At 38.7% G+C, this 22,108-nt stretch overlaps 1 protein-coding gene across 2 annotated transcripts in view; it reads right to left on the bottom strand.

The window, feature by feature from the left end:
* Nucleotides 1-22,108, bottom strand: part of LOC128015813 (SLIT-ROBO Rho GTPase-activating protein 3) — a 73,728-nt gene that overhangs the window by 42,393 nt on the left and 9,227 nt on the right. For both annotated transcript variants that reach the window (XM_052599994.1, XM_052599995.1), the window contains exon 2: nt 7,877-8,054. In XM_052599994.1, coding sequence (XP_052455954.1) covers nt 7,877-8,054 — 178 coding nt within the window. The remainder of the gene's footprint in view (nt 1-7,876; nt 8,055-22,108) is intronic.

Raw genomic sequence — 22,108 nt, 5'->3', positions numbered from 1 at the left:
TTATAAAGTATTACCTACAAATGGACAGGTCCAAAAGCATGTTAAAACATGGTACAATGCATTTAATGCTTTTATTGCATTTTAAACTGATCTGCTGTTCTGCAAATACTCAATGAAACGATATGACAAATGTCATATGACTTGCAAAACACAAATGAATAAGCAGTCTGTTCATGCATAGATTCCTCTTAAACGTAAATGTTATATTCAGAAGATAAGAACTGCATTTACTAGAATGAGGAAGAGGAAGAAGTGTAACGCAATGTGCTGGATCACACATATGCCGCAGCAAGGAAATAAGAATGTGCTGAAAGACGAACAGCTTAAAGTTTATCTGTGAAAAATGATCAAAGATTTTTGGCCTCTGCTTTTGAAACTGCCAACTGTAGCACAAGGCCATAGGCTAGATCTCTACAATAGATTAGAAACTGCCTTATTTCATCCAAAACTGTGGAAAGAAATTATCTGGGCTGGCACCTTTTCCTTTAGTCTCATTTACAATTTTTTTTTTTTTAAATATTCAGAAAATAGATCAAAAGCACTGTTCTGACCCTACAATCAAGGCCTAAAATAATTATCATATGATTAATAATCACATTTCTCCAATTGCTTTTTTTATGTCCATGGTCCATAAATAATAAAAAGAGTCAAAGATCACATATAAATCTAAATTTATTTTCAAAGCCTTTGAAACAAGAGTGCAATGCTCTAAGGCTCTCACACACTTATGTTTTCTCTAGGCTATATGTAGTTAAAATGGGTATGGGTAGCAACAATGCACATCAAACTAGCGTAGGGTATCTAAATCTAAAGCTTGCTGCAATTTAAAAAAAAAAAAGTTAATAATCTGTCAATCTGTAAATGAACTGGTCAAAATGACTCATGAATCAGTCTGCTCATAAGTCAGTATAATAAATTGAATGACTCACTTACTGAAACACTCAGAGAGGCTCTTGATTCATTGAACTGATTTACTGAATTACCTGCAAGTCATTATGTTCGTTATGCTCTCAAAAGTACTAGAAGAATCATTAATAGAATAATTAGGAATCAGAATTGTTAAAAAGGAATTGTTATCACTAGATTCTAATACCTACAATGAACATCAACTCGAATACAGGCACAAATATGTGCACCTTAACCATGTACAATTTTCTTCTTATATAACTTTAAATAAAATATCTGCTGATAGAAAGTGCTTATAAAATAATTATATACAGTCAGCTTTTTTAACACACACCAGCTGCCTTGAGACAGCTAATGCACTGTGCTGTGCTGTGATTATTTGTGACAGGAGACAGGGGCTTCTGGAATTTGATGATATCCTTTTTGTAGGCCACTTTAGTCCTCATAAAGCCTCTGGCACAATATTGCAATTTTAAATAAAGTTTTATCATATCTTGGCGTTGAACTCTTGCCTTTGATGTTAAAAAAAGGTTGCATCAAAATACCAGTTTTTTTAGGTAAGTATTTGAGCATTTTCTTAAATTAAGAGCATCTGAGTTGAATGATAGTTCATGGTTTTGTTTTGTGCAGTTGACTGTAAAAAGTTGCATGTGTTTGTTTAATAAATTTGGGGTAACACATCCTTAAGCGTAGCAAACTAAAGTTTTCCAGTATTCTATATCATTTAATCACCCTCATATGTTCCACAGAAGAAATTAATTAATATGGGCTTGGAACAACAAGAAAGTGAGTAAATGATGACAAAATGTTCATTTTTAGGCGAATGATTCCTATAAACGAAAGCACTTGAAAACTAAAAAGATATGTCTCTCGTTGTTTCACATCACTCTAGATGCTAATTCTACCAGGTATACTGCAGTTCCTCACACGTCAATACAAACACACGTTATAAGCAGCTTCAATCGAGCGCACAACTGCCATTGAGCCACAAAACAGACTGATCTTTAGAGGTTTCCAGTCAGAACTGAGCGAGCATCATGTTGCTCTTAATCTCCACATATAGGATCCTTGTAAACAACTCTCTCAAACCCTCTCGGACTCCAATACTTTACAGCTATGCAACCTGGTGAGTCAGAAATGATTAAAAAAGGAGAAATGACTGAGTGTCAATGAGTAAGTGATGGTAACTTTTTCGTAAGGGATATGTGCGTTTGATTCATCAGTGTGAAGTACACATATGAAGCATACACAGAAAAAGTGATACATTTTAAGTGTGTATTATTGTGTTTTTTCTAACCTTTAAAACTATGCAAGAGACCCTAACCTAACCTAACCCTAACCCTACCTCTTATCCAATGCTAAGAAGTGATAATAAGTAGTTATCCATATTTTGCTCAAAATCACCCACACAGAGTATCATCGGGGTTCAAAATCACTTCACACTTAGCTTCATTATAGCAACACAATCCATAAAACACAATCATACAACCACACTCGCTGCCTGCCACAATATTCATTCAAGAAAGTGTTTTTTGTGTGTGTGTGTGTGTGTGTGCCAATCCCAATTAAACTTAATCAAAGAGCTTTTAATCCAGTCTGGGGTGGCTTGCTGATTGCTGAAGCTTATCTCTTGACGGAGAGGCAGAGGAAGGAATCAAGTGCCAAATCAGGAATTGTAGTGGAAACAGAAACGGGGGCACACGCTCCCCAGTTCAAACGCATTTCCGTCTTTTAAGTAAGCTTCAATAAATTGCAATTGCACATTTTTTGCTGGTCCACCAACCCCCAACACACTAATAACACCCCCCAATCCACAAACACGCAAAATGAGGCCACCAGTGTATGATTGCTCCCAGCTGTAGACCCATGAGAGGACTGGAAAAAGGAGAGAAGAGAGAATTTTGTCAGAGCACTGAATGCTAGGACAAGGATTAGCTCAAAAGCTCATTGCTGATGACTTGGACCTCATAAATCATGAGAGGTAGTGATGGTTCATTCATGAATTCAGTTCACAAAATCTGAATCTAAATCAAAATCTATTTTCAAGTATAGCATAATGACTCACTGACCTTTTTCACAATTCTTAAAGTCAACATGAAATGAAAATTTACCCTTTTTATTTTGTAAATACATGTTATTGATCTTACTGTGACTGATTTATCCATGTAAATGTAGATTTTTGACTTTATAATATTCTAAATCTTGATCTAACTCAACAGCCTACTCTCTGGTGATATATGCTAGTCACTCTACCCCTCCACAATCAACCACAAGTTCACATTCATTATGTTTCAGTCTGTTGGCTGAAAAATAGTGTATGGGTGATATGAACAAATTTTATTGTACTTTATACCATTTTGGCATCCTTTTTGAAACTTAACTGAATGGGAAAGTAAATTATTCTTATTTTTGTGCACTACAGAAGAAAGTAAGTCACACAAGTTTGGACTGTCATGAGTATGTGTAAATTATTTAAAATTTTTGGATGAACTAATCCTTTAATGTCTAAGTCTGAGAGATTCATTTTCCCAGCACACAATCCCAAGGGCTTTGGCATGCTCTCAGAGAGGTTTGGCAGTGAGTGAATGAAGGCCGGAGGTAGAAGGCAGGTGCTGCTGTGCGAGGAGTGGAATACAGCAGGAACGTACTGCAGGGCAGTTTGATTTCAGGCTTCTGTCCAATGGGCTACAGCAAATGTAGTTTGCATGCTGCCACATCTACACCAGAGCCCAAAACCATCATCATGTTCTTACACTACTCAGCGTCGAAAATTAATCTTTAAAGGAAGCTATCAATGGATAAATGGATACAAGACTAAAGACCACTCAGTAGCAAACAGTACAACAACTGGTACTGGTAAAAAAAAAAAAAAAAATTGTCCTGTCAGACTGTAGGCACTTCTTTGTCCCATAGGCAAGTGCATGAAATTCATGCATAACTTATAACAATCTGTATGGATTTATATATTAATGGGATTATGAATTTATACTTAGTGAATTAATGTCACATCACTATGATCAGCATGTCTAAAATATGGGTGAACATGTTTTAATAAATTGACAATAGTGAATTTAGCTCTGATTAAATAAGCTTGTCACCCAAGAGAGCATACTTAACCATAAGTAACAATTACCATGTTTACATGTACTTCAATTTAATATTCCAGTTCATATGCTCAATAGACTTTGGAATACTTCAATATGTATTCATGTTCCTCTACAGGAAGTACCGAAGACATCCTCTCTGGTTATTAGTTACACTGAATTTTAGTAATACGGGATAGTAATTTAAATCAACTCACTGAATTCTTCTTATCTCACTGCAGTAGCACCAGTATTATTTTCATATCACTGAGATACTGCAATGTTTTTTTTATTAATATTTTAGATTTGTATTTCAGTTTTAATTAAAGTCTTAGTACTTTTAATTTTTAATTATATAGGTAATTTTCTTTTTTTTTTCAATTTTAGTTATTTTAGTAAATCATATTAAACTAAATGAAAAAGAGAAATTTTGCCTTTGCAATTAGCTAAAATAGTTTTTTATTTTAGTTTAAGTTAAAACAAATTTTATTTCATTTCAACTAATGTTAATTTTTTAACTATAATAACAGCGCGAATTAGTTAAAAACAATTAAGAAAAATAAGTTAAATTCTAAACTTCTAAATAAATAGCAAATAGCAAAATCCATGTAAATGAAAATGCAGTCATTGAAACATCTAGCAGAAATAGAACTTCTCGATTAATGGATGACAGCAAACATTTTATTCACAAGAACATATTTTCCACCCTTTTAAGTCAATTGTGTTCTGTCCCAAGCATGAAACATTTTTTATATTGAAATTGAATGCATGCAACCATCACAAGTTGAACAGTCTCAATGCATCCCTTTCCAGTTCTTTGCCATCTTTACATAAAAAATCTTTTTTTTTTTTTTTTTGCCTAGCAAAATAACCTAGTGTTCACAGCTTAAATTACTTTCCATCAGCCAAGCCACCCTTCAGAATATATATGCAGAAGCCTTGACCCTCATTCATATATACATTAGAAGTAATCTATGGCTGCTTTAATGCACAGAGACAGAGCTGAACTGCAGACCAGACTGGATTAGTATTCAGGTATTGCGTGTTGCAAGTCTCAGCACCAATACGCATCAAATGAGACTGCAATAACAACACATTCGGGCCAGGGAACGAGGCAAGATAAGAACAGGAAATAGGGTGAAAATAAAGCTAAACATTTGCAAACACACACAAGCATACCGACTTTGTGTTTTGACTGGTAAAGCAAAAAAAAAAAAAGGTAAAAAGGCTAAATTAACAATACTTTTGTAGACACCTTATCTCCTCTAGACATGTCATGTTCTGTCTAGAACTACATAAGTTGAAGATAGTTAGGGTTCTTTTATGCAGGGGTTTTTACCTTTATAAATAGATAGGTGTTACATACAGTATTTGTAGAAATAAATGAACATGTTTAATCTTGCAAAACCTGTAATATCTTACTTGTCTACGCATAAAGTTAATGAAGAAATTTACTTAAGGACATACCATTGCTGCATTTGGTTGCTGTGGGCAGTCAAAGCAAAGAGGAAGATATAACTTTGCATATACTATATTATTTATTCCACAGCACTCCTGAATGGAATACTCAAGTGAATCTCAGAAAGTAGTTTTCTTATGTAGTTTTGAATTAAATTTATCAAAATTTACAGTAAAGACATTTATAATATTACAAAAGCTTTTTTTTAATAATCTTTGGAAAAAGGGGTCATGGTTTCCACTTAAATATTAAGCAACAAAACTGTCATCATCAAGGATAATAAAAAAAAATATGTTAATTAAGCACCAAATCAGCATATTAGATTTCTGAGAGATCATGTGACTCTGAGGACTGGAGAAATGGCTGATGAAAATTCAGCTTTTCCATCACAGAATAAATTACGTTATAAAATATAGTAAAATAGAAATCAGTTATTTTAAATTGTAATAATATTTCAGATTTTTTTTTTTTTTATATATATATATATATAAATTTAGCCTTGGTGGGCATACGACTTTTAAAAAATGTAAAAAAAATTACCGGGCTTTAAACGGAAGTGTATGTGTATTATACACATAATGTACATTTGTATATCTATAAACAATATCCTGCAATCAAATGTGTTCCTTGTTCCTGCACACTGCTGCATTTTGTCTGGGAAGAGACCATAAAACTGATTCTAATCTGAAAGAGCACAAGTCCATCTCGCCATCGAAAAGAAAAAAAAAAGTTTGTTGTCAACTTACAGTATGCATTGTTTGTGTGTGCTTGAGTCTTAGCATGAGTCAGCTGAGCTTGCTGTGAGGCTTGCATCAGCAAAACTAGAACCCAAAAGCTGGCAAAATATCAGAGAGGAGGAAAGAGGAAAGGAGAAAAAAAATGTAGTACAAAAAGAGAAACAACTATAGAGAATGACAAGGCCAGACGCAGGGCCAGGAGAGCAGCAGCCACTGGCGCTGCCGTTCCACATTGTTGTCTGCTGTAATGTAGTCAATGGTGCAGTGAGACTGGCCCCAGGAGCAAGCAGCATACGGCCCTCCTTCACCAGCTGCTATTAATTAAACCCCACCAATCCTGCTGCAACACACTTGCAAAACAAACCTGACAACAGTACATTCAGCAGCACATTCGTAAAGTCAGAATCCAAATATCTAAAAGGGGTTTCCACCCTTGAAAACAGATATATTCACTTTTATCTCATTCCCTGTTTCTATAACCTTATTAAAGCTAGCATTGGTAAAATCCTTTATTTTTTTTCACAGCCAACTATGACCAATTGAGGTCTTGTTAGCAGAAGTTTTCCTGCAGATTCAGAATCCAATGTTGGCTTGATGCCACAGGTGCCAATAATCACCCTCTGATCTCATGCACGCAAGGAAACACAGTAGCTGTGTACTGCAATGGTTTTACAACATCTATAAACACAAAGGTTTTCTAAAGTAAATTTCGTTACTAATCCCATTGCGGTCAACTGAATCAACATATGAATTTAAAAATGTTGTTTATTCTCCATAGACTTAAAGGAGAGTTCCTGCAAAATAGAAAATTCTGTCATCATTCTGTGAAAAAAAGAAAAATAAATTGTGAACAATGTTTCAACTGTTTTTATCCAAATACCCAAAGTAAAGGGTCAAAAAACAACATTGGATGCCACTGACTTTAACTGACATTTTGCAATCTTCTTGTGTTGCACAGAAGATTTATGGGTTAGGAACAACATGAGCATGAGTACAAGACAGAATTTTTTTATTTTTGGATGAACTATCCCTTTAAATTTGAAAGAACACAAGTTTGTCAGATAAGGAAAGTTGCTCAGGTAGAGCAACATTTTTGAGGTCGGGTTAGCAAAGAGGAATGAACTGGCAATCCTGGAGTGGCATGAAGAAAAGTAAGTTTTCTTTTGAGGGAACATTTGATTCAAAAGGGTATTTTATTTAAATTAACAGCCAAAGATAACATCCTAATATGTAAAACGCTACAGGCATTTAAGAACTTGTAGAAACTTTGTAGAAAGTAGGGAACGAGGAGCAAACCTTGTCTGAAGGACGATTATACCCAGCAGCAGGGGTGAGATTTAAAACTCACCAGCAGCTATTTCTGCTCTAATAGAAGAAGCACTGAGACAAATGGTGAGGCAGACGGCAAAATGAAGAGGAGACATAATCTGGCATGCACAATTAAAGGAACAGTTCACCAAAAAATGAAAACTGTCATCATGTATTTATTATAATCATCATGTTTGATGTCATTTGTCATTTTTGTGTCATTTTTTTCCATCAAGCACCAAATGAGAATTAAAAAAAAAAAAATCTTTATGCAGTTATTTATCATACAGCTTCCCCAAGGGGGAAAAATTAAGGAAAATAATAAATGAATGGTAGAATTTTCATTTTTGGGGGGTGGATTTAACATATTAATAAAGTCTAACCTCGGGCCGCGAATCTTTGATGAAAACCTTTCAGCCAGTTTCTCCAGACTGCGAGAATACTCCAGCTGAATCTCGGCTTTGCGTCGAAAAAACTCCTGCAGGTCCTGCAACAGCTGGATCCGAGCCTCTGATTGCTGCTCCAGGCACTTGAACTGCTCCACCAACTGATTACGGATCTCTGAGCAACAGAGTACACATAAACACATTAGTTTGACTCAGCACAATTCTGACATGTACATATACAAAGCTAGTTGGATTCAGATTTAGTTTAGACTTCAAATAGGCTAAATCCACTATTTAAACCATACAGCAACTGACCGAAGAATTTCCATGATTATTCCAGTCGTTTGTGACTACTGGATGCAAATGTTTTGGAATGCTTTTGCACTTTTTACACACATGGAACAATCATTTAGGTCACTCGCAAAACTTTGCAGTGTGTGTGTGGACAAAATATATTCCATCATCCCAGAGTATATATTAATCCAATACAGATATGAAGGAAAACAATCTACCACTTAATAGGAAATTTGTTCAAAATGGTAAGGGGAAATGGAGAAATACATATTTAGCACACCAAGCCAGAACCGTGCTTTGTCCTTTAATAAAAAAAAGGGATGAGACTGAAATCCACACTTTTGTCATAATCTAATTTTTAGACTAGCTGTTCCTCACCAAACAAGAATTTTGAAGTAGTCATCCAACAACAAAGCTTATTAGTGAGGTTTCCTGGATTTATATATATATATATATATATACATGTGTAAATACAAGCAAAACTGACTATATATACATATAGTGTATGTACTTTCTAACTGCTCAATGCAATTTCCTTAATCCAGAAGTTTCTAAAATACAAATGAACAAAAGGTTACAGTCACATTCTTAATGTAGTAGCACTTTCTGTTATTCAGAGAAACTAATATTTAAGAACAAGTTTTCACAGTAAAATACCTGACTTGCTGTTAATTGTAAAGTAAGGTTTCCTGCCACAAACAGAGCTGTTCCTCAGAATTTAACTAACACAACAGAGAAGTACACATAGATTGTACACCAAGTGGCGTCCCTCAGGCAGCCAAGTTTTATGGTGTTGAAGCAAAGCTTCTTTCATGTGTCATTTCAAAGAGACCTCTATTGCTTCAAAGACTTCCTTTGAGAGAATATTTCATTATTTGAATTCCCTGCGCTTAGGTTAACAGAACAATTAGACAACAAAACAGTAGCTTGGCGAAGTAAATCAAGCCTGACACAGAGAAAGCTTGAAATCAAACACAACGTTAAGGTAGACAGCTTTACTGGAAATAAAATAAATCCACTGCGATATTGACTGAAGCAACACATCAGAGCTAACCCAGTCAAGTTGTCAAGTGTGTCAAATAACAGCGTTCTGTGGGTTTTTCACATATACAATAACACTTCTGAGCTACATGGGAAGAATTAACCATTACGCTCAACTGCATAGACTGTCATGGTGTTGAAATGGGAGGCGTTCTGTTTTCCTGTGATATTGTGCTGCGATGGTGAGCCACAGCGGAGCATGAAAATCTTCGGTTAACCACTGAACCTGGGACTTCCTTTAGATGTGAGGACTACTGCCTGCTGGGACTATTTGTAGTAAAAACCAATGTGGGCCCTGTTTAGAGTTAGCTTACAAAAAAAACAAAAAACATGTTGATAGCATTCTCTCAGACTCCCTGAAAACTTCTGCTTTTCCAGCGTTTCATTCTTTCTCTCTGCTTTTTCACGGTTTTTCTCAGCGTGTATTCATGTGACAAAACAAGGCAGCCAAGAGGAACGCCCCAGAAAAATCTGACACCATTTCGCATGAATAGCAGGCAGGACTTTTTTGAAAAACCTCTCGTAAAAGGAGTGGGTTTAAAAACCTGCAGCAGTGCGAGAGCTGAAAAATAGGTCATGTTGTAAGCAAGCTTCTCACGGAGAACCTGAGCAATTACAGATTTATTCGCAAGAAAGAGGATTCCAAGTGCACTGCGATCACTCTGTGGCTTCACTTGATGTCTGGAACTCACAGCTGCTCTCGGAGGAGGAATGCTATGAATTTTGGCCTGATGTCCGTTCAGCCCCTGTATAACACTGTGAACTGGTTACTTTAGAAGCCCGGAATAACCTAAGAGGAGGATTTCTCTGGAATTCCCTCATCTGATGAGAACAAACTCTGTCACAACCTCTGCCTGCAAATAGCTGAAAGACTGTGTCACACGATGGTCGATGCACCCCTGAATTACACTTTAATATCAAGCGCACCAGTTAACCACCTGATTTCAATTAAAATAAACAGCCTGTCTCGCTTATTAGCAAGCTGTGACGACTAAGCCATCTGATTAAAAATGATGGATGATGATGGATCTCTGTTATAGAGTATGAATAAAAGCAGGGTCAAGAGCCAAAACTAAACAAAAGATCATCTAATTTTACAGGCAACAAACCTTTAATTTAAAGGTTTTCTAACTGATACTATCTATCAAGATACTATCAATTATCTTATGTGCGTCGTTCATCTTCCCCTCCCCATAAACCATTTCCATCAGAGCCTTGGGTCTGTTTATCTATACAAGGGGACTTGAAATAGTCTGTTATAGAGATTCCAGAAATGTTCTTTATAATTAAATCTCACAAAACTTGCCCTTAGTAGGTGTTGGTCTAAAGCTGTGGTTCTCAAATTGTGGTCTCCAGAAACCCTGGTGGTCTATACAAATCTATCAGTCTCACCCCGGCTGCATTTATCTACTCAATAATATTGTAAAATGTTAATATTACAAAATATTATCACAGTTTAAAATAGTTGTTTCCTATATATATATATATATATATATATATATATATATATATATATATATATATATATATATATATATTAAAATGTTATTTATTTCTGTGGGGGCAAAGCTGAATTTTCTTTACTGTCATTTTTGATTAATTTCATACATCCTTGTTGAATAAAATTATTAATAAAAACAAAACTTGAACCAAAACTTCTGAACAGTAGTGTTGTAAAAATGCACAAATATTTGGCTGATTAATAAACTCAATTCATTATCTGATTGCATCAAATAATCTTTGGAAAAATATTTTTTTATTATTTATGTACACAAGTATTTGGTCAAACTTCTCAGCTGGAGAACAGAGGGCAATCTAGTTAATTACAACGAAATAAGAACAAAACAGCAGTCTGGAAAAATTGAAGATAATTTGTACACCACTTGAAACTGCAGGTAATTTGTTCTGAGGTAGTTTCTTTTTTCTCCCAGATTTGAGCAGTTATGTGATCCAGAATCTTTCAGAAAGCTGCAGAATTTATACACCCACCGTTCACTGTTTGTTCAGTCTTTCAGTCTGCTCGTTTATTAAATAACATGGCTAATTTGATCAGGCTTTCAGCTGCCATCAAGACTGCAGTTTCCTGAGCTCTGTTTAACACATTATACCATGCTGAAATCCATTCAGCAGTTTTTCTCCGAAAATCAGCACAGAAAATGTTAAAAAGGTCTACAGAATCCATCTGGGAGCAATAAAACAGTTAGTCCCTCAATCGTCTGAATGGTGCAACAAGATTCTTGCAGAGTTACTGAAGAAAATGTCTGTCTGTGGTGCTTTCTCATGCAAATGCAAGGGTTCCAAATTTGATAGTTTCCATGGCATTGCCATACAGTTGCTAAGATGTTCGGAGTGTTTTTTTAGAACATTGCTATGCCGTTTCTAGGGTGTTCTGGGTGGTTTCTACAGTAGCAACCATGGCTGGACTTACCATTGGGCTTGAGTGGGCTGCAGCCCATGGGCCCTGCCTTGTAGGGGGCCCCGCCTTTGCCCGTTTACGTTTGTTTGATTTGTTCGTTATATGCAAGTCAGAATTCAGAAATTATCAGCCGCACTTCCATTGCACACACAAGATAAAATGGGCCAGTCGGGGCTATAGCTTACAACTCGATTTCTAGGCCACAATCAAAGAGCATAAACTGGTGTTTATGATTATTTCACAAAGAGGAAGGACACATGTATTGAATTGTGTACTGATTGGTTTGTTGTCACAAGGCTACTCTAAACAGCTTCATTAAGCCTTTAGCCCCAAAGAGGACACATTTAGAAAGCTAATGATACATTCTCAAATGTTCACACCTCATTTCCTTTACAGAGGATAATTCTATATTACTATTAGGTCTGGTAATTTAACCAATTAATTACATTGATTAATTAATTATGGAGAAAAATAACGCCTTAAAATTAACGCATTTGATGCACTTGCCCGCCCCAGACCTATGTGGAACATCTGCAATTTCATAAAGTCGATTGATGACTATGATGACTAGATATGAGGCAAAGCAACAACTTACTGCCTGACGGAGCATCCCTAAAATTCAAGATATGGAGCAAAATGGCTGTTTGAGATTGTGTCTCATATTTACATCACATAGTTAAGAAATATCACACAAGCAGTAGGCTAAGTGCAATATCACACTAATGCAAATTTGATACTCATCTTATACAACAGTTCATTAATAAGTTAATATCGTGTTCATTTAGACACAATGTTGTCTGTTTTGCTCAATTTTGTCAACCAGAAGATAAAGACAAATCAGAACTGTTCATCTCTGAACAACCCACAGAGGCATTTCATTTCTTAATCAATGCGCTGGATTTGAAGTGGCGCTGCACAGACCGATCGGTGTGTGACATCAAAGTACCGGCGAGAGTGATTCAAAAGCACAAGGAGTGTCTGCTCTAAGCTCCTGCGGTACTTTGATGTCACACACAGATCTGTCTGATGATGATCTGTTTCTAGCCAAACAAGCCAAATTATTCAATGAACCATTTATAAAGAACCATTTACTTCACTCCTAAATGAATCAGCCATTTGAACGAATCAAATTAATGAATAAATAAATGACTCGATGACTTAATCATTAAGACATTACCACCATCTACTGTCAGTTTTTAGTATATTATTTAGAGTATCATTTCATTAAAGAAATAATTTCATATTTACATAGTAATAATAATACAATTAACAAAATAAATTATTAAGGTTAGAGTTCACCCAACCAAAAATGACAAATATATCAACATTTACTCACATGGTCCAAAAGAGTAGGCTATATGTAATAAATTGTTTTACTACTTTTTGTAATGCCTGATGCTTTAAACAACAATGACTTTAAATTATCTTTCAGGAGTAATTTCTCAAAATTCGATGTGCAATTAATTAGATTAATTAATCACCACATCATGTAATTAATTGTATAAAAAAATTAAATCGCTTACCAGCCCTAATTACTATATTAATGTTCCACTAAATTATGCAATCATCTGATGAGTTTTGAGCCAGATCTCTCGTCTTACTGCCATTACACATAGTGGGGGTAAAATGTCATTGAAATGATTTTAATTAAAAATAATAATAAAAAATAGCAATTTAGTTATAGATATGCCTATGATATAGGACGTAGCCTATATTACAGCTGCGCTATCGCAAATATATAATAAACAACAACCTACGGAGTAACTTTAATACAGAAAATTCCGCTTTGCTCCGTCAGAATGAAAATAGAACAAACAGCAGAACCTGACATAAGAGGACACAGATATGACAATAACTTTTATAATACTAATAAGCCAACATCTCTGGCTTTTTTTTTTTTTTTTTGCTCAAAGTCATTTCAGGGTTTTGATTTCTTAATGTTCTTAATGTCTTAATGATGTTTATTATATTATGAATATTTCATATTACTTTTAAACTTTGACTATAGCCTAGACATGTTACATATTTATTGCACTATTTATTAACCTCAAAGCATATGTTTGTTTATTTTGTTTTACTCCATAATGATCTTCTCTCTGAGGGCATTTGTAGTTTAGGTATAGGGCCCAAACATAACCTCAAGCCCAGGGGCCCCGCCCCCCCAAGTCCTGCCCTGGTAGCAACCACCCAGAAGACCCTACAAAGTACAAACCACTTAGCAAATTATTCCACCGCAATAATATTGTATCCTGATCCCAAGATATGAATTTTAGAATGCAAATTGGTTATGTTTTTCCCATTTTAATATCTTGCTTAGCAAAGCAGAAGCAGAATCTTAGGGCCCTTACATAGTCAACGCGAGAAACGCGAGCAAGCAACGCGAGCAAGCAACGCGAGCGACGCGCTCACTTTCATAGTCTAAACAGTGGACGCAAGCGTCACGGGCGATGCGTGTATGCAATACACCGCTCACGCAACAGGGGGTAGTAGAGTCGGGGTGATATTAGTAGAGTCGGGTTGCATGATATTCAGATCAAACCTTCTTCTTCTGTAAACACTATATACTTGAATTAATGTACAATACTTGCAATGTCGCCCCCACCGACAACGCATAGTATTGCGTGCATCGGCGCGTCGCGTATCAAAAAGTAGGACGACACATTTGGCTACGCACCGACGCATAATGGCGGCCGAAGCATAACGATGCGTAGCCTCGGGGACGCGTATGCGTACAGATGCGTTGACTATGAAACGGCCCTTAAAACAGTCAAGTGATACAGTGAGAAACCTTTTTCAAAATACATTATCTGACAAAACCCTCACAGTTTCAACAAGTAATGAGTTAAAATCTTCCACGCACCATTTGAACAATAATTTATTAAAGGGGGGGTGAAATGCTATTTCATGCATACTGAGTTTTTTACACTGTTAAATAGTTGTATTCCCATTCTAAACATTCTAAACATTCTAAACTCACAAATTGTTCCCAAAATACTCCTTCCGGTTTGTCACAAGTTTCGGAAAGTTTTTTTCGAGTATGGCTCTGTGTGACGTTAGATGGAGCGGAATTTCCTTATATGGGTCCTAGGGCACTTCTGCCGGAAGAGCGCGCGCTCCCGTATAGCGAGGCTGAGCACAGACATTTCACTGATAAGAGCGATTCACCGATCAGAGCGAGAGCGTCGCGAAAAGTCACAAAAGAAGTGTGTTTTTGGTTGCCAGGGCAAGACAACCCTGCACAGATTACCAAAAAAAAACAGCATTAAGGGACCAGTGGATGGAGTTTATTTTTACAGAGCATCAACACTGAAAGCACTCCGTTCTCTGGACTTTGCATATATAATGCATTTATTTTTGTATTATTAGATTCTATTAAAGACTTTCTATCTTTTTATCGTAGGTGCTACTCATCCATAGATCTCCTAATTTCTCGATCATTACACACATTGATAATCCTCTACAGACACACAGTGTATCAGATGCTGTTGAGGCAAACTCTAAGGACAAAGAGAAGACTGACATATAGTCAAAGGAAATATTTCAGAATATGGTAAAAGGTGTTATTTACTGGTCATCTGTTTGCCACTGTCTTTTAAAAACATGTGAAGGCATGTCAGGGAAAAATACTAGGAAGCATGTTTGGTTACCAACATTCTCCAAAATATCTTCTTTTTTTGGACAGAGTGTGTGGACGTACACAAGCTTTATGTTACATTAAACATCTTGCTTTCTTTAAAGCATGGTTCAGTTTTAATTTTCCTTCCATTCGTCTTTGTAATCTTTAAACAAAATTGAATAACTTGGTCTAATTTTGAAACAATTTTTCTTTTCTGCAGACATCACTTAGGCCCAATCCCAATTCTACCCCTTAGCCCTTCCCTTTTCCCCTACCCCTCCGTTTCGCCCATTCACGTGAATGGGTAGGGGTGTCTCAATTTTCTTTTGGTTTGAGAGGTAGGGGTAAGGGGAAGGACCAGATAGCCCTTCAAACGAAGATTTTTCGGGACCACACTTCAAATGATGGGGTATGAATTATCCCGGCAACATGAATGCTACAGGAAACAAAAAAACACCTAAATGTAAGATTTGTTGGCATAAATAAAGATTTTAACGAAAAGTAATCATTTGTTTTATGTTACATTCAATTTTGAGTTCATATTAACGGTCATGTTACTCAAAGAAATGTTAGCAAAAAAATCGCTAATATTTGCTTATGTCATATCATTACAGACTGCACGATAGTGCCACAGCACAGCATATGTCTGATCAGGGCGATAACTGCCGTAGACATAATTAGAAATCGCTAAACCGAGAGAGAAAGAGAAATGGAAGTTGCGTGTATTCACGTCTGTGCGTACATTTTTTGAGTGAGTTTACTTAAAAACAGCGATTGTATCCTGTCGTCGTTGGAAAATATAATGTAGCGATTCAGTATTTAAATTGTATTTAATAAAAGTCGTGGGGCAGCGTTGACAAGTTTATTTTCTCCTGGATGTGTGAGCCGCGCGATTTCCGATATGTGATAATTTAACTAAATACTCCTTGGAAAAACTGTAACCCACATTATTCAGCATTTTTCTACCAATGCATTATGGATACAGCTTGTAGCAAACAGTAGCAGGATCAGCATCTTTTCCAATCACTGCTCACTGCTAACCAATAGGAGCCCAACCACAGGATGCATGAGCAGGTGCAGGTTAAGCAGGGGGCATTTTCAAACAATATTTAAATCTTTGATGGTGTTCTCTTTCACTTCACCGTTCCCTCACTTTCCCTCTCTCACTCCACCTCTCAGCACCCCTTTTTCTCCAGCCATCTGTAAAGCAAGTCCACTGCAGCAGTTTTTCAGAATTCACACCGAAGGTTGCATAACACACACCAGAGGCAATTAACTTCAAACTGAATCTGATAAAGCCGCCCACTGGTTCCATTAAGGCCCAATTGTTAATGACAGCAAACCTGAACTCAAGAGCCCATTAGTTATCTTATTATCCCAATACAAGGAAAGGTGAGAACAGAAGTATGATGCAAGATATGGATCTTTCTTGTGGAAAATGTCCAGCACTCTAGAGAACAGATCTATAGGTGGCATTTGAGCTTTAAACCATCTTCTTAACAGTATAGGGCTTAGCAGTCCATCATCAGCCAAACAGTACTCTTGAAGAGTCACTTTAAAAGGCCACAGATTTATGTTTATACATTTATAGTGGACTTATATACATTATATTTGGCTGCCATGATGGCATTTATATGATGCTATTTGCCCCATAATGACTGAGATCATTTATGTGGCATCATTCTTCAGAGCAACAACATTTGATGGGTGTTTATATAAGGGCAGACAGATAGATCATAGCTATCCAGCTATAATGGAGTACCAGAAACACAACCACAATGCAAAAAAAGCTAATATGAAAGAAAATATATTTAAATAGCAAATATATATATATATATATATATATATATTTTTTTTTTAATTCACCATCAAAAACAGAGCATTAACAGAACAGTAGTTTGAGGCCAATAAACCTAAAATGCTTTTTTTTTTTTAAAGCAAAAAAAAAAAAAAAAACTCACCAAGGATGTATTTATTTGATTAAAAAATATTTAAAAATACAGTACAAATTTTTATTTTATTTTATGGAGAACATGATTTTATTTATTTGATGAATAGAAAGAATAGAAAGAACATCATCAATTTGAACTAGAAACCTTTTGTAATATATGTCTTTACAGTCACTTTTGAACAATTTAATGCACCCTTGATGAATTCAAAAATAAAAAATCTAAATGACACCAAACTTTTGAATGGTAAGTATCTAGAAAACAGTGAATAGATTATTGATAACAAAGAGTATTTTAAATACATTAAAATATTGACTGATATCATTAAAACCAATAATAATTTTCATAACAGATAATAAATGGCTGAAAATACAATTATACACTATTTTGCCTAAATAATCAAATAAAATCATTATAAAATCAGTTGATACAGGTCAAATTAGGCATCACAACATGAAAAACATAATTCCTTTTGTAGTATGAAAAACAAAAAGATTATATTTAACAGCAATATGAAATTGAAGTTGTTTAAAAAAAGAAGCAAAAAATAAACACACATACACACCATACATACTCAATATTATAATTCCTGATTAAAATCCAATTAGTCTCACACAATCTTTAGATTTCTCAGCACATTCAGAACATGAGCGTGTGCAAAAATCTTCCTAACTCCACATGGAAAGTCTATTTAACATCTGCACTCCACGGCTGATGCAGAGAGCCGGGGACATCATTTAACTGAAATTGGGTACATGAGACAATATTGCAGCAATATTGCTGTCCAGAAAGAGGATAATGTAATTCTGTCCTTTTGTTCAAGCAGACACATCCAAAACACACATAAATACATGAATACAAAGAAACACACACACGCAGACAAACACACCAGCTTCCCATGATCTGTTTAACACATTGATTTCTCCTCTCCAGCTGAAGTATTACCATCAGCATCCTGTGCCTATTATAAGATCTGGCTTCTTAGAGAACTTGAGACATGTCCCTTTTAGAGCTGGGCCTTCAATCACAGCTGTCTTCATGCCAGTCCCACTCATAGAGAAAAATGACCGTATACTGTCTCCACAGCAACACGCAAGGGTATTCTCCCGGGAAAAGGTCTGAAGAGAGATGGAGGGCGCCAAGATGTTGAAATCTGCACATTTACATGAGGCAACATGACAAGACAATCATCTGACCTCTTTTGTTCCTGGCTACGTCTTGTTTACCAATTTATAGCCTTTTTACCTCCAGCTATACAAAATGTCAAAACTGCAGTGTTCATTTGCAATTATGTCAGTTGCTGGTTAAGAGCATCTGGGTAAAGACAAAGAATATGAACAACACCAGCCATCCACACAAATCTGGATCCTTTTATACTGGCTATAATGCAACAAAATAGAGAATTTAATTTCAGTTTTATTAGAAAAAAAACTAACTGCATTGTTGCTTACTTCTGTAGAGCGAAAAACCCTGGACCTGAAGCAAACCCAGCCGCTCTGGTTTAAATAATTCACTACAGTCAGGTCTGGACTAGGACAGAATGCATATGTAGCATGACATAGGCTTCTAACAGGCGGTCTAGCACAGTGGGGCAATTTCATCACAATGGAATGATTCAAGATATGATTATTATGCTCTTCAGAATGCAGACTACCTCAGAGATTCCAGAAAACTGCAATGTAAAAATAGCCTCCTAGCCGCATCAGCCTGGCTTTATATTATCAACAGTCCTGCACAGAGCAACAAAGACTTTCACAAAGTGCTGTCAATGCTGTCAAAATTACCATGTTATACCATATGATTGTGTGTGTTTTTTGTTTTTTTTTCAGTTTAACACATTAAAAATATTTGATGCAATTAACGCAGGGCCGGAGCTAGGGTTGGCAACCCCACTTACGACTTGCATCTGTCTCTTTTTGCTTGAAAATAATAGTATTTATTTAGAAGCAGAATGTCTTTATGATCACATAAAACGGGAGACTTTACAGACATGCACTCCAACATCAACTCAGCATCAGGTCCTTGTCAAACGAGCGCAGAAAAGATACAGGTGATGAGGGAGCTTCAGTAGAACAACAGTGAACTGCGGTCAGATGAGATGTGGTGAGGCCATATGTCGCTAAAAATAAATTATCCTGTCCTGTCAGCCGTTATACTGTGCTTGTAGCACGCGCTCTTCAATTACACGCACAATTGCAGTGGTGCGCGCGGTTTATAATTTGATATTAAAGCGCAAATGAAACTACAAACATGCAATGTCAAGGTCAAGGTATGTTGTCAGTTAGGTCAAGAAGTTACCAAGAAGGCAATTAAAGCTGCCTTAAATATGTGCATGCATGTAGGTATTTATTATATATGAGTCACATTTAAGAACATGTCTCTGAAATGCAGTGGTTTTCAAAACTGTCCTGGAGTAGCCCAGCACTGTCTCACTCATCTAACACACCCGATTCAACTCGTCAGCTCATTAGTAGAGACTTTAAGAACTGAAGTAGGTCAGAAAAGCTAAAGAGCTGTGAGAAAATATGATGTGTGTTAGATCTGCATCATGTTCAGCAGCAGCAGCTCTTAAAGCAGCCAAATTAACAACAACAAGAAAAAAACAGCTTCTGCGATGTCTATTAACCAAAGAACAATAATAAAAAAAGAGGAAATCAAAAACTTTATGTGGCGAGTGGGGCGGGGCCGAGAGGCGTGGGAACGAGGAGTGAGGCCAGGTGTAGCGATTGGAGATGAGCTGCACCTGCGCCCCGCCGCCGGTCTTGAGTCCCACGTAGGAGATGGAAGGATATAAAACTGGAGTGACGACCGTGAAGGACGAGAGAGGACCAGGCCTGGGACATATTTTATGTTTTGCTTTTTATTTGCGCGCACCAGTCGTCCGCGAGGGGCTGGTGCGCCGTTGTGTATTTACTTTTGAGTATTAAAATGATTTTTGATTGTGCGCCGGTTCCCGCCTCCTTCTTCCCGATGAATATGGAGATTTGTTTGTTACAGTGGTGCCGAAAACCCGGGAGAAGGAGGGACGCGCTGCTGAAGATCCCTCGCCGCTGTGGTGAATCCGCGGTGCCCTCGAGCTGGCGAGGTGTGTGCCGCCATGGACGCTCGAGGCGGTGGGCTGGAGCGAGTTGCCGGGGACGGGCGAGCTCGCTGCCGACCGCCCACGACAAGGAGGGGCGGCTGCCGTCCGTGAGGGAGCGGAGGAGTCGGCGCCGTTCGCCAGGGGGCCGGAGCCTGCCGCCTCCGTGACGGAATCCGGAGGGGCAGGGAACGGGGGACTCCTGCCGCTGCCCAAAATCGGAGGAGCCGTCGCCGTCCACCGGGCGGCGGAGGAGTGTCGTGCCGTCCGCCGAGGGCCGTCCAGTGCCACCGCCGGGCACCGCGGAGGAGATCACCCAGCCGGTGGAGGGCCGAGCAGCAGTGCGTCTGGGAACCGGATTTTTTTTTTTTTTTTTTCTCCTCTCTCCCCTCTCTCGTCCCTGTCGCTCCTCCTTCCATCTCCTTTTCTCTCGCCTCGTCTGTCCTACCTCCAGGTTCCCGCAGGTCCCCGTGAGCGGTCCCCCCCGGAGGGAAGGGGGGGGGGGGGAGTAGAGCGCAGTCTCGAGGGTACCCCCCGGCCTGCGAGGGGCGATGGGGGTATGTGGCGAGTGGGGCGGGGCCGAGAGGCGTGGGAACGAGGAGTGAGGCCAGGTGTAGCGATTGGAGATGAGCTGCACCTGCGCCCCGCCGCCGGTCTTGAGTCCCACGTAGGAGATGGAAGGATATAAAACTGGAGTGACGACCGTGAAGGACGAGAGAGGACCAGGCCTGGGACATATTTTATGTTTTGCTTTTTATTTGTGCGCGTCAGTCGCCGTGAGTGGCTGACGCGCTGTTTTGTTTATCTTTTGAATTATTAAAATGCTTTTTGATTGTGCGCCGGTTCCCGCCTCCTTCTTCCCGATGAGTATGGATTTGCATATCGTTACAGTGGTGCCGAAGCCCGGGAGAAGGAGGGACGCGCTGCTGAAGATCCCTCGCCACTGTGGTGAATCCGCGGTGCCCTCGAGCTGGCGAGGTATGTGCCGCCAGGGACGCTCGAGGCGGTGGGCTGGAGCGAGTTGCCGGGGACGGGCGAGCTCGCTGCTGGCCGCCCACGATATGGAGGGGCGGCTGCCGTCCGTGAGGGAGCGGAGGAGTCGGCGCCGTTCGCCAGGGGGCCGGAGCCTGCCGCCTCCGTGACGGAATCCGGAGGGGCAGGGAACGGGGGACTCCTGCCGGCTGCCCAAAACCGGAGGAGCCGTCGCCGTCCATCGGGCGGCGGAGGAGTGTCGCGCCGTCCGCCGAGGGCCGTCCAGTGCCACCGCCGGGCACCGCGGAGGAGATCACCCAGCTGGTGGAGGGCCGAGCAGCAGTGCGTCTGGGAACCGGATTTTTTTTTTTTTCCTCTCTCCCCTCTCTCGTCCTTGTCGCTCCTCCTTCCATCTCCTTTTCTCTCGCCTCGTCTGTCCTACCCCCAGGTTCCTGCAGGTCCCCGTGAGCGGTCCCCCCCGGAGGGAAGGGGGGGGGGGGAGTAGAGCGCAGTCTCGAGGGTACCCCCCGGCCTGCGAGGGGCGATGGGGGTATGTGGCGAGTGGGGCGAGGCCGAGAGGCGTGGGAACGAGGAGTGAGGCCAGGTGTAGTGATTGAAGATGAGCTACACCTGCGCCCCACCGCCGGTCTTGAGTCCCACGTAGGAGATGGAAGGATATAAAACTGGAGTGACGACCGTGAAGGACGAGAGAGGACCAGGCCTGGGATATTATTTTATGTTTTGGTTTTTATTTGCGCGCACCAGTCGTCCGCGAGGGGCTGGTGCGCCGTTGTGTATTTACTTTTGAGTATTAAAATGATTTTTGATTGTGCGCCGGTTCCCGCCTCCTTCTTCCCGATGA

This window comes from Carassius gibelio, chromosome A6 (genome assembly GCF_023724105.1).
Source record: "Carassius gibelio isolate Cgi1373 ecotype wild population from Czech Republic chromosome A6, carGib1.2-hapl.c, whole genome shotgun sequence".
NCBI classification, from domain to species: Eukaryota; Metazoa; Chordata; class Actinopteri; order Cypriniformes; family Cyprinidae; genus Carassius; species Carassius gibelio.
The sequence above is the reverse complement of the archived record's forward strand: the minus strand, read 5'-3'. Positions and strand labels throughout refer to the sequence as shown.